The sequence below is a fragment of the Eumetopias jubatus genome, unplaced genomic scaffold, assembly GCF_037043125.1.
Source record: "Eumetopias jubatus isolate StellerSeaLion01/CBP00866 unplaced genomic scaffold, mEumJub1_p1.0 scaffold_15, whole genome shotgun sequence".
NCBI classification, from domain to species: Eukaryota; Metazoa; Chordata; class Mammalia; order Carnivora; family Otariidae; genus Eumetopias; species Eumetopias jubatus.
In genome coordinates this window covers 63,681,091-63,702,538 of record NW_028274821.1, presented here as the reverse complement: position 1 = coordinate 63,702,538, position 21,448 = coordinate 63,681,091, and the positions used below count along the sequence as shown (strand labels likewise).

The 21,448-nt window shown below is 36.3% G+C and overlaps 1 protein-coding gene across 4 annotated transcripts in view; it reads right to left on the bottom strand.

Moving 5' to 3' along the window:
- INVS (inversin) overlaps positions 1 to 21,448 on the bottom strand; it is a 162,841-nt gene that overhangs the window by 122,140 nt on the left and 19,253 nt on the right. For all 4 annotated transcript variants that reach the window (XM_028108782.2, XM_028108784.2, XM_028108783.1 and 1 more), the window contains exon 3: positions 15,476 to 15,642. In XM_028108782.2, the coding sequence (XP_027964583.1) occupies positions 15,476 to 15,642 (167 nt within the window). The remainder of the gene's footprint in view (positions 1 to 15,475; positions 15,643 to 21,448) is intronic.

The following is a 21,448-nucleotide window of genomic DNA, read 5'->3' as shown; positions in this document are numbered from 1 at the left end:
TAGCTCCAAGCAGTGAACACAGTAAAGACTTAGAAATAATCACCAACCCTAAACTCTAGATTATGGTCTCCAAATACTTTTTCCTTCTTTCAAGAACCATGGATCCTTGGAGAAATGGTGGATTCCAGGTCTGGAGTATAAAATACAGAAATTATGAAACTAATGTAACACTGTATGTTAACTATACTGGAATTTAAAGCTTAATAAAAATATAAAGATGAACCTGGAATATTTGGTCATAGCAAATAGCAAGGAAGCTATCAAAAAATAGGATCATGTCAAAAGGATCCAGGAACCAACTTGAAGGACTTCTCATAACCAAAAATGGAGTCATGTGAATATCAATTAGGGATAATAATGTCAATGAACTGATATGGTAACTATGTTAAAATGATACCAAAAGTATCCTGTGCCTTGTTCATGATGATACTAAAAAGGAAAAAAGGAAAAAATTAATTGGTCATCATGGGAGGACATATTTCCTTATTTTGAAAACTGGTAAATAAAGAGAAAGAATCAAGGATTAAGTCTTCCTTTTTTGTATCAGTGAGTAATCAAATAGTAGATAAGGGAAAATTTCCCTTTGATGAATTATCCCAGCAAACAATTGTAGAAGGGAACAAGTTAACTATACCTAGAGAGAGAATCTACGTGACCTAAACTGAGACCGTTAGTTTGGACTGAGACATCAAGTTAGGGAAGGAGTTAAGCCACAATTACAAAACTGTAAGAAAAAAAGAAAGAGAGCTAGAGGAGGAATCCATAGATTTAAAAAGCTTTAAAAGACAAAAACCAATCTCAGTTTATAACTTATTTGGATCCTGATTCCCAATTCAAACAAAGGTAAATAACCAAACAAAAACATTTATGAGACAATTTATAATTTGAACATGGCTGGACTATTTTATAATACTATGATATTAAATAGTTCTTGTTAAATTTTCAGTATTACAATGATCATATTTAAAAAGAGTCATTTTCTTTTGTTTTTATTTTTATTTATTTCTTTTAAAAGATTTTATTTTTAAGTAATCTCTGCACACAACATGGGACTTGAACTTACAAACCAGAGATCAAGAGTTGTATGCTGGGGCGCTTAGCTGGCTCAGTCTGTTAACTGTCTGCCTTCAGCTCAGGTCATATCCCAGGGTCCTGGGATGGAGGCTCACAGCAAGTGCCCAGTCGGGCTCCCTGCTCAGTGGGGAGTCAGCTTCTCCCTCTCCCTCTGCCCCTCCCTCATGCTCTTGCTCACTCTCCCTCTCAAATAAATAAATAAAATCTTAAAAAACAGAAACAAAACAAAACTGCCTAGTATCCAAATTCTTCCAGCCTTGTCCTTTGTGATTCTCCAAGGGAATGGTGTCCTGTCATGCCTTATCTGCTCTTTCATCTTGGTGGTCAAGTTCTTGCTGACAGATTACCTACTTTCCTCATCACCACAACTCAGCATGTTTTGGACTCTAGGTTGCCTTTAGCTCCACTGGCTGGGATACCGCGCATGATTCCTGGGTGGGCTTTCTTTCATGTTCTGCCCGTCCTAGGGATGTCCTCAGCCCCACACACTCCAAGTCTAGCTTGTCCACTGTCAACCGCATTACGGTTTCCACTACCGATAGACCCGTGCACAAGATTCTACACTTTTCACTCCAGAAGGTCATTTTAAAATATTATATAAGGATACTTCTTATTACTTCTTATAGCTGCACAGCACTACATCATGAGGACATACTCTTTTCATTCAACCAGTCCTCTAACAGGACATTTCCCTTCATGCTCTCAATCACAAATAATGCTGCAGTTAAATAGCTTTGCGCATGCATCACTTCTTATTTTTACCAGTGTATGCTTCTAGAAGTGGAAATGTTGGGTCAAAGGTAAATGCATATTCTGGTTACTTTTGCTGGCTACTGTTGAGTTTCCCTTCATAGGGGTTGTATATGTTTTATTCCCTTCAGCAACAGTTTTGCCCCAGAGCACTCTCAAACTTTTTGACTTTTGCCAACCTGGCACATGAAAAACATCTCATTGCAATTTTAACTTGCATTTCTCTTGTGATGAACAATGTTGAGCATATTTCCACGTATTTAAGGGCCACTCACATTCCCTTTCTTGTGAACTATGTATTCATATCTCTGGCTCATTTTTTATAGAACCATTGGTCTTTTTCTTCTCCGTTTTAAGTCTTAGGGCTATTAATTAACCCTCTGTTAGTGACATAACTTGCAAATATTGTTTCCCAGTTTGTCTTTTTTCTTTTTCTTTGTTTATGTTTTCTGCAGGTAAAAGTCTTTCTTATTTCTATATAGCCAGCATATTTATTAATACTTTCCTACCGCTTCTACATTTTGATTTATAGATAGAAGGTTTTCCTGCTCTTAGATTATGTACTGTAAACCTTCATGATAAAGTTAATGCTTTGTAATATGTACACACATTACCATTCAATTAAGTAACAGTGTAAAGTCTGCACCTGTGTGCGTACGTACATATACAAACACAAACTCGCACAGATTGTATTAGTTCACAATCTGCACAACATTGACATGACCAGTTACGTACATGGTTAGAAGTTTAGAGCCATTACTTCAAATTCATATTTTAGCTCAAATTCCTTTTTTTTTTAAGATTTTATTTATTTTTCAACAGAGAGAGAGGGAACACAAGCAAGGGGAGTGGGAGAGGGAGAAGCAGGCTTCCCATGGAGCAGGGAGCCCAACGTGGGGCTCGATGTGGGGCTTGATCCCAGAACCCTGGGATCATGACCTGAGCGGAAGGCAGACGCTTAACGACTGAGCCACCCAGGCTCCCTTAGCTCAAATTCCTAACAAATGGTTTGCAAAGAATCAGTCTGATGAATGACAAAGAGACCAAAAGGATTTGAATAAAAAATTTAAAGGGATATAAACCATGTCTTCTGAAATCTCAAACTGTTTGAGATAGAGTATACTCAATAAATTTCTTGAAAATGAGTAGTTGTGTTGTTGAAATGTTAACTTTATGATGATTCAGAATCTGAAAGACTTTAAATATTTAGACAAAAGTTCATTTTAATATTTCAAGATGAGAGTACAACATGATACAGATTAAATACTAAAAATGTATTTGGTAAACGAATGAATGAATTACTCACCAGAATTGGAATGGTGAACAAGTGGATTCTGATACAGTAAATAAAATTTTTCAAGGGGCCTAATTACCACTGATGACACAGTTTAGACAAGTATAAGGAAAGAATACAACAATCTGTTAAATTGATGAAGTTAATTTTAGCCGTAGTGTTGCAATGATCAAGCTTTTCTGCAGGCAGGATCTATTTTGATATCAAAGATTAGGATGAGACTTCCGGTGACTCATATGGGGGAGAGATGACAACTACACTGAATGACAGACTCAAGAATCAAGAGGGCCTCCAAAGGTTGTACGATGAACCCAATTCAATTCACCAACTATTAATTATTTGTTAGGTACTAGGCACTGGAAATAAAAAATATGACTATCACACTCTTGCTGATATTAAGATGCTCATTGTTGGCAGGGAAATAAAATGTATAAACAAATAAATATCTTTCGGTGGGATAGGTGATATAACAGTGGTTCAGTATACAAAGTACTGGAGGAACAAGGAAAAGAATGGTAAACTCTACCTAAGTAAGTCTGGCAAGTTCAAATAAATGAGTAAATATGGATATAGTAAGATGCTACATTTGGGTCCAAAACCACGATATGAATAAAGGATTAGTTTAAGCAGTGGTAAGCATAAAGAAAATTAGAAGGTTGTTGTTTTTTGAAGATTTTATATATTTATTTGAGAGAAAGAGAGTAAGCAAGTGAGAGAGAGAATACAAGTGGGGGGAGACGCAGAGGGAGAGGGAGAAGCAGACCCCTGCTGAGCAGGGAGCCTGCTTCCAGGACTCCAGGATCATGACCTGAGCTGAAGGCAGATGCTTAACCGACTGAGTCACCCAGGCATCCCCAAATTAGAAGTTATTTGAAAAATTTTCAATAGGAATCAACTGCATTTGGTTGCCAAAATGATAATGAGGAAAATCATGGCGTACTCTGTGCTCATCAGACTGGCATTGTATTTTATTCTACGTGAGGGATTTAGGCAACTATATGCATATATGGTGAAAGGGATCAGGATGGGAAGGAGATTTGAGAGCATATATGAAGAAGGAATAAAGACATAGATAATAATAAACCTGCAGAAAAATTTTTTCGCTGGGCTAGGATGATTATTTTATTAATACGTATGTCAGATCATGTCACTCCTTTCCCCCAAACCCTCCAATGCCTCCTCATTTCATTCAGAGTAAAAACATATTCCTGACAATGGCCAAAAGGCCCTATAGGGTCTGGCTACTATTTCTGCCATGTCCTCATTAGCTACTGCTTCCCCTGGCTCACTCATTAGCACCATGCTAGCCCGAGCCCCGTTGTTATTCCTCAAATAGTCCAGGTATGCTGCCATTTTGAAGCCTTTGTTCTAACTGTTCCTTCTGTCAGGAACAAAAGAAAGTTCTCTCAGCCATTCACATGGCTAACTTCCTCACCTCCTTCAAGTCTTGTTTCAGATGTCACTATCTTAATGAAAATTATTTTGATTACCTTATTTAAATTTACACCCTGCTCTCCCCAGTCACCTCCTCCCTGGCTTTCTGGATCCCCCTTACTTTGGCATTTTGGTTATATTTCTGTTATTATATTAGTAAATGATTATTTGGGCTTTGTAAAAACTTAACAGTCAGAGGAGGTATAAAGAGCCCTATGATTGGTCATAGGGAAAATGCTGTGCCTAGGAGCTGACAATATTCATACTGTAAGAATAATAGACCCCCTGATTCCCTCTCATTCTCTTTTGAACGGTAAAATGTAAGTAGGTAAAAAAACAATAAGCGAAAATTATATGAACAAATACAATTCTATGGCATAAGGAGGCAATTATCAAATTAATGCTCAAATTTCCTTTGGAATTGATGTTAGACACAAAATTAATTTTTAAAAGTTTAAATGAAAAGTAGATGGATCTGAAGTTCCTTTTTATCAGCTGTAAAAATATTCACTGGCCCTGTGCCCAGAGTTTAAAAGAAATCAGCATGAGTCTAATGAAAAACAAGCTGTAGGTCTCAGGGAAATTCAATATATACTCTTTCTTTTCCTTTTAGTTTTTGATTGGTTTCCATGGGAATCTAGGCTTGTGGGGATCTCTAATCTATTCATAGAAAACAGATGCTTGTATTTTCATGACTTAGTAAAACTGGGGGTCAGCGAAGAGATAAAGATGATTAGAAAATGACCATGGTTATAGGAAACAGGAACATGTTCAAAACAAAATTCGGCAAGCCACATGGATTTTAAAATACAATCTGCAAGGCTACTCTGCTGTGTTTGAGAGGTGTCATAACACTAAGGTAAAATACTGCACTTAAAAGTGAAAGCTCTGGAGGTACCTGGGGTGGGGGGCTCAGTCAGTTAAGCGCCCAACTCTTGATTTCAGCTCAGGTCATGATCTCAGAATCATGAGATCAAGCCCCGCATTAGGCTCCATGCCCGGTGTGGAGCCTGTGTGGGATTCTCTCTCTCCCTCTCCCTCTCCCACTTACCCCATCCCTCTCTTTAAAAAAAAAAAAAAGTGGAAGTTCTGAGTTTAATTCCGAATCTGGCCCATGAGAAGGAAACCCTTAGGTATTTCTTTGGGGGTTTGACTGGGAAACTGGATTTGGGAATGACTCTAGGTCAGAAGAATCATAAGACTGAGAAAGTAAGCCTCCAAAAAGTACTTAAATTTTCTTTCAGTGGAGCATTATTAGGAGCACTGACCTGGGAATCAGAAAAGCAAGGTAATTCCTGACTCTGTAAGTATCAAAGTGACCTAGAAGAATTCAGTCAAACTATACCTCAGTTTACTTACACAGAACAGATAATATTTAACTGTTCTGACTGCTATAAAGCTGCTATGGAACTAAATGAATGTTTTTTTTTAACTGGAATTATGTTAGAAAAATTCAAAGTAGTGATTTCAATCAAGGTTTGTTAACATGTTCTTCTTTGTCATTACAAATTTCATCCATGCAAGCAGACATACATTAACTATCATGAAAGTATTAAAGGACAGATAGGTTTTGGTTTCAATTCTCAGATTTGTTTAAAAGCAGACCAACTCTGGATTTGCTTGGAATGCTCTTGAATATATAATATTATATAATATATAGACCTAAATATCTGAAACCGGTTTCTAGGGACATCTGGGTGGCTCAGTCAGTTAAGTGTCTGACTCTTGATCTCAGATCAGGTCTTGATCTCAGGGTCGTGAGTTCAAGCCCTAAGTTGGCCTCCGTGTTGGGCATGGAGCCTACTTAAAAAAAGGAAGGAAGGAAGAAAGGAAGGAAGGAAGGAACCAGTTTCTAAACTGGAGAACAGGAGGGCAGGTTTAGAGATAATTTCTAAATACTCAGAGGACAAAATTGAAGCTTATTTGGAAACCTCAGAAGTTGGAATATACTGAAGCAAAGATTCTTTAGCCTGGGACTTTCTGTCTGCCTGGAAAAGGCAGCCTAGCTAGGGTTGAAGTCAAATGGGGCAAACTGTAAGAGTGTCTAACATAACTCATCTCAGTCCAGAGATTTCTTGAGAGATCATTAACATTCCAGAACATAAGGGTCTCATACACTCAGACTGTCCTATATTTCTAAGTAATGTGGGCATCATGGATGTCTTTTGGTGCCTTCTTTTAGGAGCATATCAATGGCCAAAACCTCATTTGTTTACTCTTCACATATCTACTGGCTAAATAGTTTGTGGTGGAGCGGGCACTCATTATTTTAAAATGAACTAATGAGTGAATATAGCCACAGAGAAGCCTAAAAGTACCTACTAAACACCTCCAGGTGATTTTGATGCATGCTCTAGTTTATAGGGCTTTCCTAGAGCTCCTGAAGCTAAAACTGGGGAAATGTAACCAAAATGCTTCAAAGCCTAGGTCAGGAACTATTCTTTTTTTCTAAAAAGATTTTATTTATTTATTTATTTGATTGACAGAGAGAGACACAGTGAGAGAGGGAACACAAGCAGGGGGAGTGGGAGACGGAGAAGCAGGCTTCCCGCAGAGCAGGGAGCCCAATGCGGGGCTTGATCCCAGGACCCTGGGATCATGACCTGAGCTGAAGGCAGATGCTTAACGACTGAGCCACCCAGGCACCCCCAGGAACTAGTCTTGATTCCGTTCTTCCTTATCCTACCTACAAATAATACTCATCAAGTTCTGGAATTTTACCATTTTTTAAAAATAATTTTTAAATTGAGGCATAATATATTCATATATATAATAAAGTAGATAAATCTTAAGTATACAGACTTTTTATGTAATCAACACACAGATCAAGATATAGATCATTTCCAGCACCCCTGAAAGCTTCCTTTATGCCCCTTTTTAGTTAATATCTATATGTTGGGTAACCAAGAATCTGATTTGAATCACCATATCGTTTTGCCTGTTTTTAAAATCTGTATAAACAGCTGACTTCTTTCACTCAACATGATGTCTATGAAATTTATTCATGTGGTGCAATGTATTAGTAGTTCATTATTTTTTATTGTGTAGTATCCCATTGTAGGAATACATCATAGTTTATTTACCCATTCGCCTATTAATACGCATTTGAGTGGTTTGTGCTACTAAGAATGTTTGCTATTATAAATAAAGCTATCATGTACATTCTCATACATGCCTCTTGGTAGAATGAGGCACTAATTTCTCTTAGGTATTACTGGGATTGGAGTGTGAATTGTGGTGATTCTGTGTGTGTGTGTGTGTGTGTGTGTGTGTGTGTGTGTGTGTGTGTGTTCAGCTTTGTTAGAGTCAAACTGCTTTCTAGAGTAGATTAATCAATTTGTATTCTCACTAAAAATGTTCCAGTTGTTCCATATCCTCACCATCAATTGGTATGATCAGACTTTTTCATTCTAGACATTCAGATGGTTGTATAGTACCTCACTGTGGCTTTTAATTTGCATTTATCTAATTAGTAATGAGGTTGAATGCATTTTCATGTGTCTTTTGAGCATCTGTATATAAACTTTTGTGAACAGAGCTACACGTTTCAACATATACCTCAAAATCAAGAAATCTCAAAAACATAATGTTAATTTAAAAAAGTAAGTTGTGGAATGACACAAATATAACACCATTTATATAAAGATTTTAAAAATGTGAAATAATATTGTTTATGGTTATATCCATATAAAGTAAAGGTAGAAAAATATGCCTGGGAATTGAAACCACCAAAATTAAGATAGACTGAGAAGGCAGCAAAAGAGGGGAATGGGATTTGGGAGGATAAATAGAAAACTTCAAGTGCATCTATACTGTTTTATTTCATTAAAGAAAATCTGGAAGAAAAATAAAAGATATTCAGTTTTATCTCTTCTGGGTATTATGTACCTGAGTATTTTTTATGATAATTCTCTATTCTTATCTATAATTTTAAAATAATTAATTTAAACATCAGAGTGCACATATCCCTTTGAATTAGTATTTTGTATTCTTTGGGTAAATACCTGGTACTGCAGTTGCTGGGTCATAGGGTAGCTCTATTTTTAACTTTCTGAGGAACCTCCATACTGTTTTCCAGAGTGGCTACAGCAGTTTGCATTCCCACTAACAGTGCATGAGGGTTCCCCTTTCTCTGCATCCTCGCCAACACCTGTTGTTTCTTGTGTTGTTGATTTTAGCCATTCTCACAAGTGTGAGGTGATATCTCATTGTAGTTTTGATTTGCATTTCCCTGATGATGAGTGACGTTGAGCATCTTTTCATGTGTCTGTTGGCACCCCAATGTTTATAGCAGCATTATCTACAATAGCTAAACTATGGTAACAGCCCAAATGTCTAATGACCGATGAATGGATAAAGATGTGGTACACACACACACACACACACACACACACACAGACACACACACAGGAATATTACTCAGCCCTAAAAAAGAATGAAATCTTGCCATTTGCAACAACATGGATGGACGTAGAGAGTATAATGCTAAGTGAAACAAGTCAGAGAAAGACAAATACTGTATGATTTCACTCATATGTGGAATTTAACAAACAAAGAAAAAAATGAGCAAAGGGGGGGGAAAAGAGAGAGAGAGAGGCAAACCAAGAAACAAACTCTTAACAACTATAGAGAATCAACTGATGGTCACCAGAGGGGAGGTAGGTGGAGGGATGGGTGAAATAGGTGATGGGGATTGAGGGCACGTGTCCTGATGAGCACCAGGTGTTGTATGTAAGTGTTGAATTACTAAATTGTACACCTGAAACTAATATTACACTGTACCTTAACTATACTGGAATTTAAGTAAAAACTTAAAAAAATACCTAATTTAAAAAATAAGACAAAAAGCATTCAGGTTTAGGCAAAGGCAAAAAGAATAATGAGTAATTTACCAAGAAAAGAGAATTGAAAGGAGAATTGGCTAAATTTCTTCAGCCAGTAACAAATTGGACTAGACTGTCCTGAAGGGCCTTTTTATCTGTGACATCTACTGATTCCTAAAGAGTAGTTTGAAGTTTATACCTATATTGCAGTATGATGAATAGCAATAATATTGACAACCTAGTCTTAGGAAGCATATTTATCTACCAAGCAAAATGCTTTATATCTAAGGAAACATCATTCCTAAAAAGCAGACGGGGAGAAGTGTATTTATAGATGAAGAAACTAAGGTAGAAGAGTGATATTTGATGGGGAATGAAGCTCACAGAGTCTTGTAAAATACTGCTAGCAAAATTATAAGGGGGTGGGATGGATAATGAAAAGGAATAAATATAACAACTAATTTACACTTCAACAGTTTTGAAGATCATACCATTCATAATAAATCTATCTGATGTTCAAATTTATTGATTGAGTCATTCCTTCATTCATGTATTTATTAAACAAACATGAACTGAGTCTTTTTTTAAATGGCAGGAGTTGTGCTAAGACTGGAACTAATAAATAAGACATAGCCTCTGCCTTCAAATAGCATTAGTCGGGTGGAATATAGATTAATAGTGGTAGGGAGGGAGTTAAATATAAGTATATATATGTATGTGTATGTACATATACACACAGGAATATAGAGTTCAGGGGACCGGGAGGTGGATTGTTTGGTGTGTTCGTGTATAAGTGTGAGTGTATATAAAATAAGGGAATCCAATATCCTTATACTGTCACCTGGTATTAAAGTTTTCCCAAAAACTTTTAGAGATATTCTACTCTTCTTTTAGTTTTTGTGTTTAACATGATATAATTTTTCAAAGTGGGTAGCCTTAATCTTCTTGAAGCCAAATTAATAACCTCCTGGAAGATTAAAAATGCGTAACTATTAACATTTAGTAAGATTGCTAAGGCTTTTTTATCCTTGTTAACAAATAAATGTATCTGTGGAAGTCAGAGAAATAGTAGATTCCCTGGAGGAAAACATTTCTAACAATTAGATATCTTTTGTGAGAAACCCAGAAAAGGTATGACTGATTGCTTTCTTGGATTAAACTGAAGGTACAAATGAAAAACAAATTAGGTACAGATGTTCAGTATATTGAGATTAATTTTATTCTTGTGGGTACCATTTTCTTAGCTGCTTGGACTAATAGCAATTTGTTTCCAGAGTAGTAAAGACGTGTCAAAATAACTAAGCCAATCAGCACAGTTTAGTAAGTTTTTCCTATATATGTATTTTGAAACTGGATAAATGTTTCTAATAAACAAAATGTCTAGCATTTGTATTAATAATGACTTTCTATATAAGTAATCCAAAGTGTATTCATTCATTCAACCAAGACATGTCAGACACTGTGTTAGATTCTAGGGGATTCAAAAATAAATAAAACAAGGTTCTTGCCTGGAGATCGAGTTTAGTGGGAAAGAGACAAGTAAGCAATAATTACAATACAAGGTAATGGGCTTTTAATGGAGACATGAACAAAATGCTATGGGAACAAAAGTTTTTCCTACAAATAAACCTAATGAAAAATAACATAATTAGTTCACTATCACAAAAAAGCAAAAACAGAATAAATAACATATGGGAATGGCTGATCTACAGGTCAGTAGTAATAAATGACTATTTACATGGCATGGCTGTTGATATTTTATAAAACACTCAGATATATAAGGGAGATAGGCCAGCTTTAATTATCACTTTATATCTTTATCCATGATATTTGTAAGCAACTTAAGAGCAGGAATCATGTCTTTCATCTTTGTATTCCGAGGCCCTAGCACAGCACCTGTTACATAGTAACAGTATGAACATATGTTGAATGAATGCATTCATGCACATACATATGAATATTGATGATTACACAAACAGCACACTTCTGAGTTCACAGATAACAGAATTAAGTGGGATAGACAATACTTGAAAAGAATATTTGATATGCGATATATCGGAGAGGTTCACTAAACAAAGACAAATGGAAATTTAATAGGGATCAGCATGGAGAGTACTTTTTTACAGCAGACATATGTGATTCATTTTTTAATATTTCCTCTAGGTGTATAATCATGACTACATAGTAGACATTTGGCAACTACTAAATGAATGAACTGTTCTACCTCTACAATATATCTCTTGGATCAAACTCCTCTCTATTGACCTGAACTGTAATAGCTTTCTAAGTATCTCCTCTCTCTTCCACTTCTAAGAGCTTTAGTTGTCATATTCATCTCCCTAAAGTACTTTGATGGCGTAACTTTTATTTTCAAATTTCCTAAATAGCTCCCTTGTATTGGGACACTTTATTTAAAAACCATAATTAAAAACAAAACAAAACACAAAACCATAGGAGGTACATAGTACAAAAGCCTGGTACTGGCACACAATGCAGCACTAAAATGGCTAAAAATTAATGAGCTAGGTTGTCCTGGGAAAATTAGTTATTCATATGATTTAAAATATAAAATAACTAATGGACCCATACACAAAAATCAACTTGTTATTTATTAAAGACTTACATTGGGGGCGCCTGGGTGGCTCAGTTGGTTAAGCAACTGCCTTCGGCTCAGGTCATGATCCTGGAGTCCCCGGATTGAGTCCCGCATCGGGCTCCCCGCTCAGCGGGGAGTCTGCTTCTCCCTCTGACCCTCCCCCATCTCATGTGCTCTCTCTCTCTCATTCTGTCTCAAATAAATAAATAAAATCTTAAAAAAAAAAAAGACTTACATTGGAAAGAAAATATAGGACAATTTTAAAACAATCTCTGCTTTGCTGAGAAACCCAGCTGTTGTTTACTGCTGGGTTTCTTCGAGCCTCGCCCGGCACCAAGCACAGTTTAGGAATCTACCAATGATTTGCAAGGAATTTGTACCCAGATTTTTGGGTTCCTTCTCTGTAGTTCCCTTCTCTCCAGGATTTTGCCCTTCCACATTCCAGCCACTGCTAACACCAGACTCTACCTGTGGTTTCTCAGCCTGCTAGGGTTGTATTCTTTTGCATTCCACTTTGGAAAATGTCTTAAAGGATACAGCCAGATAAATGTGGTCCTCACTTCCCATGCTTCTCTTCTCTGAATGATTGTAATTTCTTAGATCCAGCTTATGCTGACCATTCTCAATGCCTTCAAACAATGTATATATATTTTGTTCAGTCTTTATAAATGTTTTTGGCGGGTGGGTTATTCTAAAATAAGTGGTTACAGCCAGAACTGACATCTCGTCATGAAAGTCTTTTGTTGAATGCTCATTTTTCTTCCTTTCCTTTCCTTTTTTTCCCTTTCCCTTTTGTTTCTTTTCTTTCAAGAGAGAGTGCACCGGCAAGTGCCAGGGGTGGGAGGAGGAAAAGAGGGAAAGAGAGAGAATCCCAAGCGGACTCCACGCCCAGTGTGGAGCCTGATGCTGGGCTCGATCCCACAACCCCGAAATCATGACCTGAGCCAAAATCAAGAGTCTGATGCTCAACCTACTGAGACACCCAGGTGCCCCTCTTCTATCTTTAACCATTCAATCATTATTTTACATTGTGTTTCTAATGATGCCAATATTGAAGGTTTCTGAGGGAATAAATTTGTTTATTGTTTCTGCTGACTCTCATTCGTGGTAGATTGCTTCCTCAAATATTTGGGGATCTTTCACTGTGAGATCTTGTTTGGTCTATGTAATATGGGGGAATCCTGGAAGTTTAGGGTGAAGATGTTTTCTCTAAAGAGGATTTGTGTTTGTGTCTGCTTAGAGGCAGCGTGTGCTATAGACCTGGGACATATCTCCAACTACTCTTTGAGAATGATTTCTAGACTCTTCACAATCTTATTCCTGTTGCATCTATACTATCTCTGATTTTTAAAATAATGGTGCTTTTGTGCTTTTGCATAAAGCACAAAATCAAACACAATACCCAGTTTTGATCTGGACAGAGTAGAGTACTAATGATTTATTACCACTCTTGTTTTGGAAATTCTACTAGTGCTAGTATAGCCTAAAGATACATTACCGCTTTTGGCAAATATGTAAAAACAATCCACAACACAGAGAAAGGGGGAAATGGATAATTATCAGAGAGTCAAAAGACCATGAAACGTGTTATTTACGAAATCAGCTATGTAAATTGTGACATGTAAATCATAGTTCTATTTATTCTTTGATGCTGTAGAAAAATCACAATTTAAAAAAATAAAGGAGAAACAAGAAGCAAAAGAAAACAATGCACTGCATCTTGTGGAGAGACTTATAACTAACTCCTTCTCTCACCTTTTTGGTCACCTTATACCTCTACAGAGATGATACACTGGAGGTTCATCAACTCAAATCCCCAGTTTTTTCACATGACCCATTTGATGTGAAGTTAGGGTCCTCCAACCTACATCTTTTTCAAGTTGGATTTTAAGCCTAAATGAACCACAATGAAAAAATCTAAAGTGTATCAAATTCATAATACCGAGGCTATTTCCAATCTGAAATGTTTACTTTTTTATGATAAGTTAAATAGAGTTACCCTTCCTGAGTGAATAATTTTAACAGCTGACAAGCCTAGGTGAAAGGTTATAAATACCTGGGCAGTAGTTAAAACTGAAATTGAAAATGAGGGAGATTTTTTAAAAATTACTATAATGAAAAGCAAATTCAAGAGCAATAACTTTGGGAATAACCTGACAGACCTAACTGATCACAGAATATAACTAACATATTCAGTAGTATATCTTAATGTCAGTCTCTTTTTATGTATTCAACTAATGAAAGAGGTATTTTTCTAACCCCTCAATTAATCAGCTATATCTGGTTCACATTTTTTAATGGGAAATAACTCTAATAGTTTCTGCTGGATCTAACTAATTTTTATTGCTTTTTATTCCAAAAATATATGTCTAAAGTAATAAAAAGGAAAATATCAGGCACTGAAAATATATTTTATACACCATAATTTTATGGAGGGAAAAATCATTTTCAGATAAATAAGTCTTTCAATAAATTTAGAAGGTTCCCATTTTAATTTTCATCTCAAAAATCTCAGCTCTTAACAATGCCTTTAAAAAACCTGAAATCCTTTTTACTGGCAATATAGTTTTAGATTTTTAAAAAGCTGAAATACATTTAGAAAATAAATTTCTTTTATGCTTCTTAATGCCCATACTTTAAGAGAGACTGCAAGTTTTTGGGTTTTTTAAAAGATTTTATTTATTTATTTGACAGAGAGAGACGCAGCGAGAGAGGGAACACAAGCAGGGGGAGTGGGAGTGGGAGAAGCAGGCTTCCCGCGGAGAGGGGAGCCCAATGCGGGGCTCGATCCCAGGACCCTGGGATCATGACCTGAGCCGAAGGCAGACGCTTAATGACTGAGCCACCCAGGCGCTGTGAGAGACTGCAAGTTTCTATTGTACAAGTAATTAATACTTGTCAAGGGAAAATTTTTAAACAGTAAAAAGTACCAAAATTCATACACATTACCAGTATTAAAACACAACCACTATTACTATCTTAGTGTTGGGGTGCCTGGGTGTCTCAGTCAGTTAAGCATCTGCCTTTCGCTGTCCCAAGGTCCTGGGATCAAGCCTCACGTAGGGCTCCCTGCTCAGTGGGGAGTCCACTTCTCCCTCTCCCTCTCCCTCTGTGCTTTCTCTCTCTCTCTGAAATAAATGAATAAAATATTTAAAAAATATATATATCTTAGTGTTTTTCTTTCTGGCCTTTGCTTTTCCCCTATGCATAAACTGATTTGTAATATAGTTGAATCATATTATACATATAATTTTGATTCTTTTTCCTTGACTTAACTTTAGATCATAAAATGAATTCCATTGCTCAAGGAACTTGGATAAATGAATGGAGCCACTGATGATTATATTTTATTCTCTGCAGTTTAGACTGTTTTTAGAGAAAGCATATGAAACTAAGAGTCACATACTTGTGATTTCTTTATCATCTGTCAATTGTATAGTTCCATTAATCAACTTATAAATACCTCACAAAAGGTTTACACTTCAAAGTAATTTAACTTCTCACCTTTTGAGCTGCAAGATGGAGGGCTGTTCTCTGGCTGTGGTCAGTTTTATTAACATCTGCTCCTGCCTTCAGAAGAGCGTCTGCACAATCCAGTCTGTCAGCCAACACACAATACATAAGTGGTGTCCTCCCAAATTGATCTTCTTTGTCTTTAAGGGCAGAGTTTCCTATGAGTATAAGAAACAGATAGTGATATTTCATAATTGCTGTTGTTATTACAATATAACTAGGAGCTACATTTACTAACTTTATTAGCAAGCTCTGTGTTAAAAGCATGAAATATATGCCATTTTTACTTACCCTATGAAACAGATATTACCATCCCCATTTTATAGGAAACTGAGACTCGGTTAAGTAACCTGTTTATATTACACTGAAAGTAGTTGGAGCTAAAATTCAAACTGATAATTGATTCTAAAGGCCATATTCTTTTTTTTTAATATTTTATTTATTCATTTAAGACAGAGAGATGCAGAGAGAGAGAGCATGAGCAGGGTGAGAGGCAGAGGCAGAGGGAGAGGGAAAAGCAGACACCCCACTGAGCCAGGAGCCCGATGTGGGACTCGATCCCAGGACCTAGAGATCATGACCTGACCCGAAGGCAGACGTTTAACCATCTGAGCCATCCAGGTGCCCCAAGGCCATATTCTTAACTACTATATGTTATGCTGAATTAATATTGTGAGATATGGACCTACTTATTTTCCTCACTCACTCCTTTCTTTTATAGATTAAACACTAAGCATTTTGGTATGTTTTTATGAGAGATACAGAACTGAATTATGATTGGCTTCCCATTTTTGACAATATGGAGCAAATGCATACTACCCTGATTCTCCTGCTAATTACAACTAAAAACCCCAGGCAAAATACACGAAAGGTGGAGAAAAGAAGGCAAACCGTCTAGGGACTATGGGACTCAGAACAACCTGATGGTGAGTTCCCTGTCAGTCTGTCTTTCTTTTCTTATTTTTTTTCCACCTAAATACAGTCTGGGGGTTAAAGTAGCCCAAAACCAGAAACACCAAATAGCAGATACAAAATTCTCCAGGAAGCCTGCTCTCTCCAGTCAGAAGATTGGAAAGAGGGTAGCCCTTGGAGCACTTATACTTGGCTCTACTCAAAGCACATACAATGAAAGAAACTGCACCTCTTTGGGGCACCTGAGTGGCTCAGTTGTTAAGCGTCTGCCTTCGGCTCAGGTCATGATCCCAGGGTCCTGGGATCGAGCCCCTCATTGGGCTCCCTGCTCAGTGGGGAGCCTGCTTCTACCTCTGCCTCTGCCTCTCTCTCTCTGACTCTCATGAATAAATAAATAAAACATTAAAAAAAAAAAAAAGAAACTGCACCTTTTTTCCTCCCCACTGGGCACAGCAGAGACTGTGGACAGGAGCCCTATAAACCATCATGTCCTGAATTCAGGAAAGGATAGCAATGAAGTACTATCTTACCCCTTCCCAACTAGAGATGCAGGGAGGATTATGGAGAGGAGGCTGGAGAAAGCAATTGTTTAAATTGGTGCATGAAGTCATGAACAACTCTGAACAACCCATGTGGAAACTAACCAGAATCAAAGTAGCAAAAGTTTTGAGAATTGAACTATGGGTGGAATATTAACCAGGTTCTAAATTAGCTTGGGTTGCACATAAGTAGGGCAGACCAGAAGAGCTGTGAAAAATAACTTCACATTAGAACTACAGTCCACAAAACTGGAACAGAAAGTTCATTCTAAGCCTAAACAGATTGGCAGTCTATTAAATAGAAGATGTAAATAGGATCCAGTCTCATAACATAATACACATAAGGTCCAAGATACAATCCAAAATTATTAGAGAAACCAAGAACCAGAAAAACATTAACTTAAACCAGAAAAGATGATCGACAGACATCAATACTGTGATGATAAAGATGTAAGAATTATCTGACAAGGATTTTATTTATTTATTTATTTTAAAAGATTTTATTTATTTTAGAGAGAGAGAGCACACACAAGTGGGGGAGGGGAGCAAAGGGAGAGGGAGAAGCAGACTCCCCACTGAGCAGGGAGCCCAATGCGGGTCTCGATCCCAGTATTCCAAGATCATGACCAGAGCCAAAGGCAGATGCTCAACCGACTGAGCCACCCAGGCGCCCCATCTGACAAGGATTTTAAAGCAACTATAATAAAAGTGCTCCAAAAAGCAATTATGAACATTCTTGAAACAAATGGAAAATACAAAGTCACAGCAAAGAACGACAGAATATAAGGATGAACCAAATGAAAATTTCAGAATAATAAACATTTAATAAATAAGCAAATAACTAAAATAAAAGCCTCACTGAATGGAGATGACAGAGGAAATAATCATTGAACTTGATGATAGACCAATAAATATTATTCAATCTGAACAGCTGATTGAAAACATAGAAACAAAAAGAATCCACAGAATCTCAGGGCTCTCTGGGACAATAACAAAATACCTACCATTCATGTCATCAGGTTCCAGAAAGAGAAGAAAAAGAATGAAGGGCTAAAAACATATTTGAAGGAATAATGGCTGGAAATGGTGCAAATTTGGTGAAAGACACAGACCTACAGATTTAAAAAGCTGAGCAAAACTCAAAACAGAATAAACCTCTAGAAACCTATGCTATGTCAATCATAATCAAATTCCTGAAAACTAAAGATGAAGAAAAAAATCATGACAGCAGCCAGAAAGAAAAAACACATTATCTATAGATGAAAAACAATTCAAATAACAGTGTATTTCTCATGAGAAACTATGGAGTCCAGAAGGCAATGACACAACATTTTTCAAGTGTTGGGGGGTAAGGGTGGAGATGAACTGTCAACCAAGAGTTCTATATCCAGTGCTTGCCTAGGACTGGGGAGAAGGGGAGGTGTTAAAGGGGTCATAGCTAAAGGGGATAGGATTTCTTCTGGGGAGGGTAATTGTTCTAAAATTAATTGTGGTGATGTTTCTACAACTTTATGAATATACGAAACCTATTGAATTGTACTTTAAATTGGTGAACTGTACGGTTTGGATGTATGGAATCTCAACAGAGCTGGTACAAATATAACATGTATCCCCACTACATATAATTTAAAATGGAATACTAAAAACATTCAAGAAATTCAGAGGAAGACAGGAAAGAGGAAAAAACAGGAATGAAAAACAGAGGGAACAGTAAACACAGAGTAAGCTGGAAATCTTAAATCTTAACATTAATAATTACATCAAAGGTAAATGATAAAAAACACATTAATAAAAAGAGATGGATAACAAAAGATCCAGCCATATGCTATTTATAAGAAACTCACTTGAAATACAAGTAGGTTAAAAATAAAAGAATGAGCACAGATACACTATGTAAACACAAATTAAGAGAAAGCTGATTAACATCAGATATTAGTATCTTATAAAACAGGCTTCAGAGCAAAGACAATTACCAGGGACAAACAGCAATATTACATAATGATAAAGGGATCAATTCACCAAGAATACGTAACAATCCTAAATGTGTATGTACTAAATCATGGAACTTCAAAACACATGTAGCAAAAACTGACAGAATTATATGAAACATTTGAGGGCACCTGGGTGGCTCAGTCATTAAGCGTCTGCCTTCGGCTCAGGTCATGATCCCAGGGTCCTGGGATCGAGCCCTGCATTGGGCTCCCTGCTCCGCGGGAAGCCTGCTTCTCCCTCTCCCACTCCCCCTGCTTGTGTTCCTTCTCTCGCTGTGTCTCTCTCTGTCAAATAAATAAATAAAATCTTTTTTAAAGAAAAAAAGAAACATTTGAAAAATTTACAATTATAATTGGTAACCTCAATACTCCTCTCTCAGTAATTGCTTGAACTGCTAAAATGAAAAGCAGAAAGGATAGAAAAGAACAGAATACCACTATAAAGCAGCAGGATATAACTGATATTTATTGATCATGTCATTCGATAACAGCCAGATATGTAATCTTTTAAAACACTGATGGGACCATTCACCAAAAGAGACCATATACTGGTCATAAAACAAGCATTAACGATTTAAAGAAGTGAAGTTATACAAAATATATTCTCTGACAATAATGTAATTAAACTAGAAATCAGTAACAGAAACATAATGGGAAATCACTGAATATGTAGGAATTAAACACCACATAGATAATCCATGAGTCACAGAGAAAATCTCAAGGGAATTAAAAAAACATAATTAAATGAATGAAAATAATAGTAGTGTTATAAGGTTCCTACTCTACACATGAGGGGGCTTGGAAGGAAATATAGCATTGAGTACCTGTATTACAGTAGAACAATAGCTTCAAATCAATGATCTATCCTTCTACCTGAGGACACTAAAATAAGAAGACCAAATTTAATCCAAAACAAGCAGAGGAAGTACATAATAAAGATAAGAGCAGAGATCAATGAAATTAAAATTAGAAAACACTAGAGAAAAATCAATGAAGCTAAAAGTTGGTTCTTAGAAAATATCAATGAAATTGATAAATCTCTGATCAGAGTGATCATTAAAAACAGAGCAGACAGAAATTTCCAGTATCAGAAATGAAAGCAGGGACAACACTATGGAGCCTGAAGTCATTAAATGGAAAATATGGGAATATTATAAACAATTTTATGCCCATAAATTCAAATTTAAGTTAAATAGCTGAGAGAGAGAGAGAAAGAGAGAGACATAGATGGATAGGATAGAATTGAGAGTACTGAAACAGACCTATAAAAGGATATGATCAATTGATTTTTGACAAAGGTGCAAAGGCAAACCAATGGATAGTCTTAAACAGATGGTACTGCAAAAACTGGAATTCATATCCAAAAACAAAAAATGAACAAATAAGAAACTCTCAACCTATACTTTTCATCATATACAAAAATTATCTCAAAACTAATCATAATCTTAAATGTAACACCTCTATAACTATATAAAACTTTCAGAAGCAAAGAAAAGTGACAATCTCTGTGACCTTGGGTTAGACAAAGATTTCTTAGACATGATACCAAAGAACAATCCATTTTAAAAATTGATAAATTGGATTGCACCCATATTAAAAATTCTGTTTGAAAGAACTGTTAAGAAAATAAAAAGACAAGCCACAAATAGGGAGAAAATATTTGCAAAACACGTATCTGATAAGGTCTTTTACCAAGAATAAATCAAAACTAAAAGGCAACCCACAGAATGGGAGAAGATATTTGTAAATGACATATCTTAATAAAGGGTTGGTATCCAAAATATATAAAGAACTTAAAAATTCAACAGCCCCCCAAGAAGAATTCTTACAACTAAATAATAGAAAGACAGATAATGAAATTAAAAGATGGGCAAAAGTTTTGAATAAACATTTCACTGAATAAGCATGTGAAGAGATGCCCAACATCATTAATACAGAGGGAAATGCAAATTCAAACTGTAATATGCCATTATGTATCTGTTGGAATGGCTAAAACAAAACCAAAACTGAAAACAAACCTGACAATAGCAAATGCTGGTGAGGATACAGAACAACTAGAACTCTCAGACATCACTGGTAGTAATTCAAAATGGCATAGTCACTACAGAAAACTGTCAGTTTCTTATTAAGTTAAATATAAACATACCACATGGCCCAATAATCTCTTTCCTATGTGTTTACTCAGAAGAAACAAAAGCAAGAAAGCTTATATTCACATAAAAACTGGTATTTGGATGTTTATGGAAGCCTCATTCATAATTGCTAAAAACTGGAAATATCCCCATTGTCCTAGTGGAAAATGACAAAAGAACTGTAGTCATCCATACAGTACAATACTGCTCAGTAATAAAAAGGAATGAACTATTGATCTACTTAACAAGGAAAAACCTCAAATGCATTTATGCTAAGTGAAAGAACTCTGTTTCAAAGGATACATATGGTATTCATTTACAGCACATTCTGGAAAAGGTGAAACTATAAGGAGGGAAAACAGACCAGTGGTTATCAGGGGCTGGGACGTG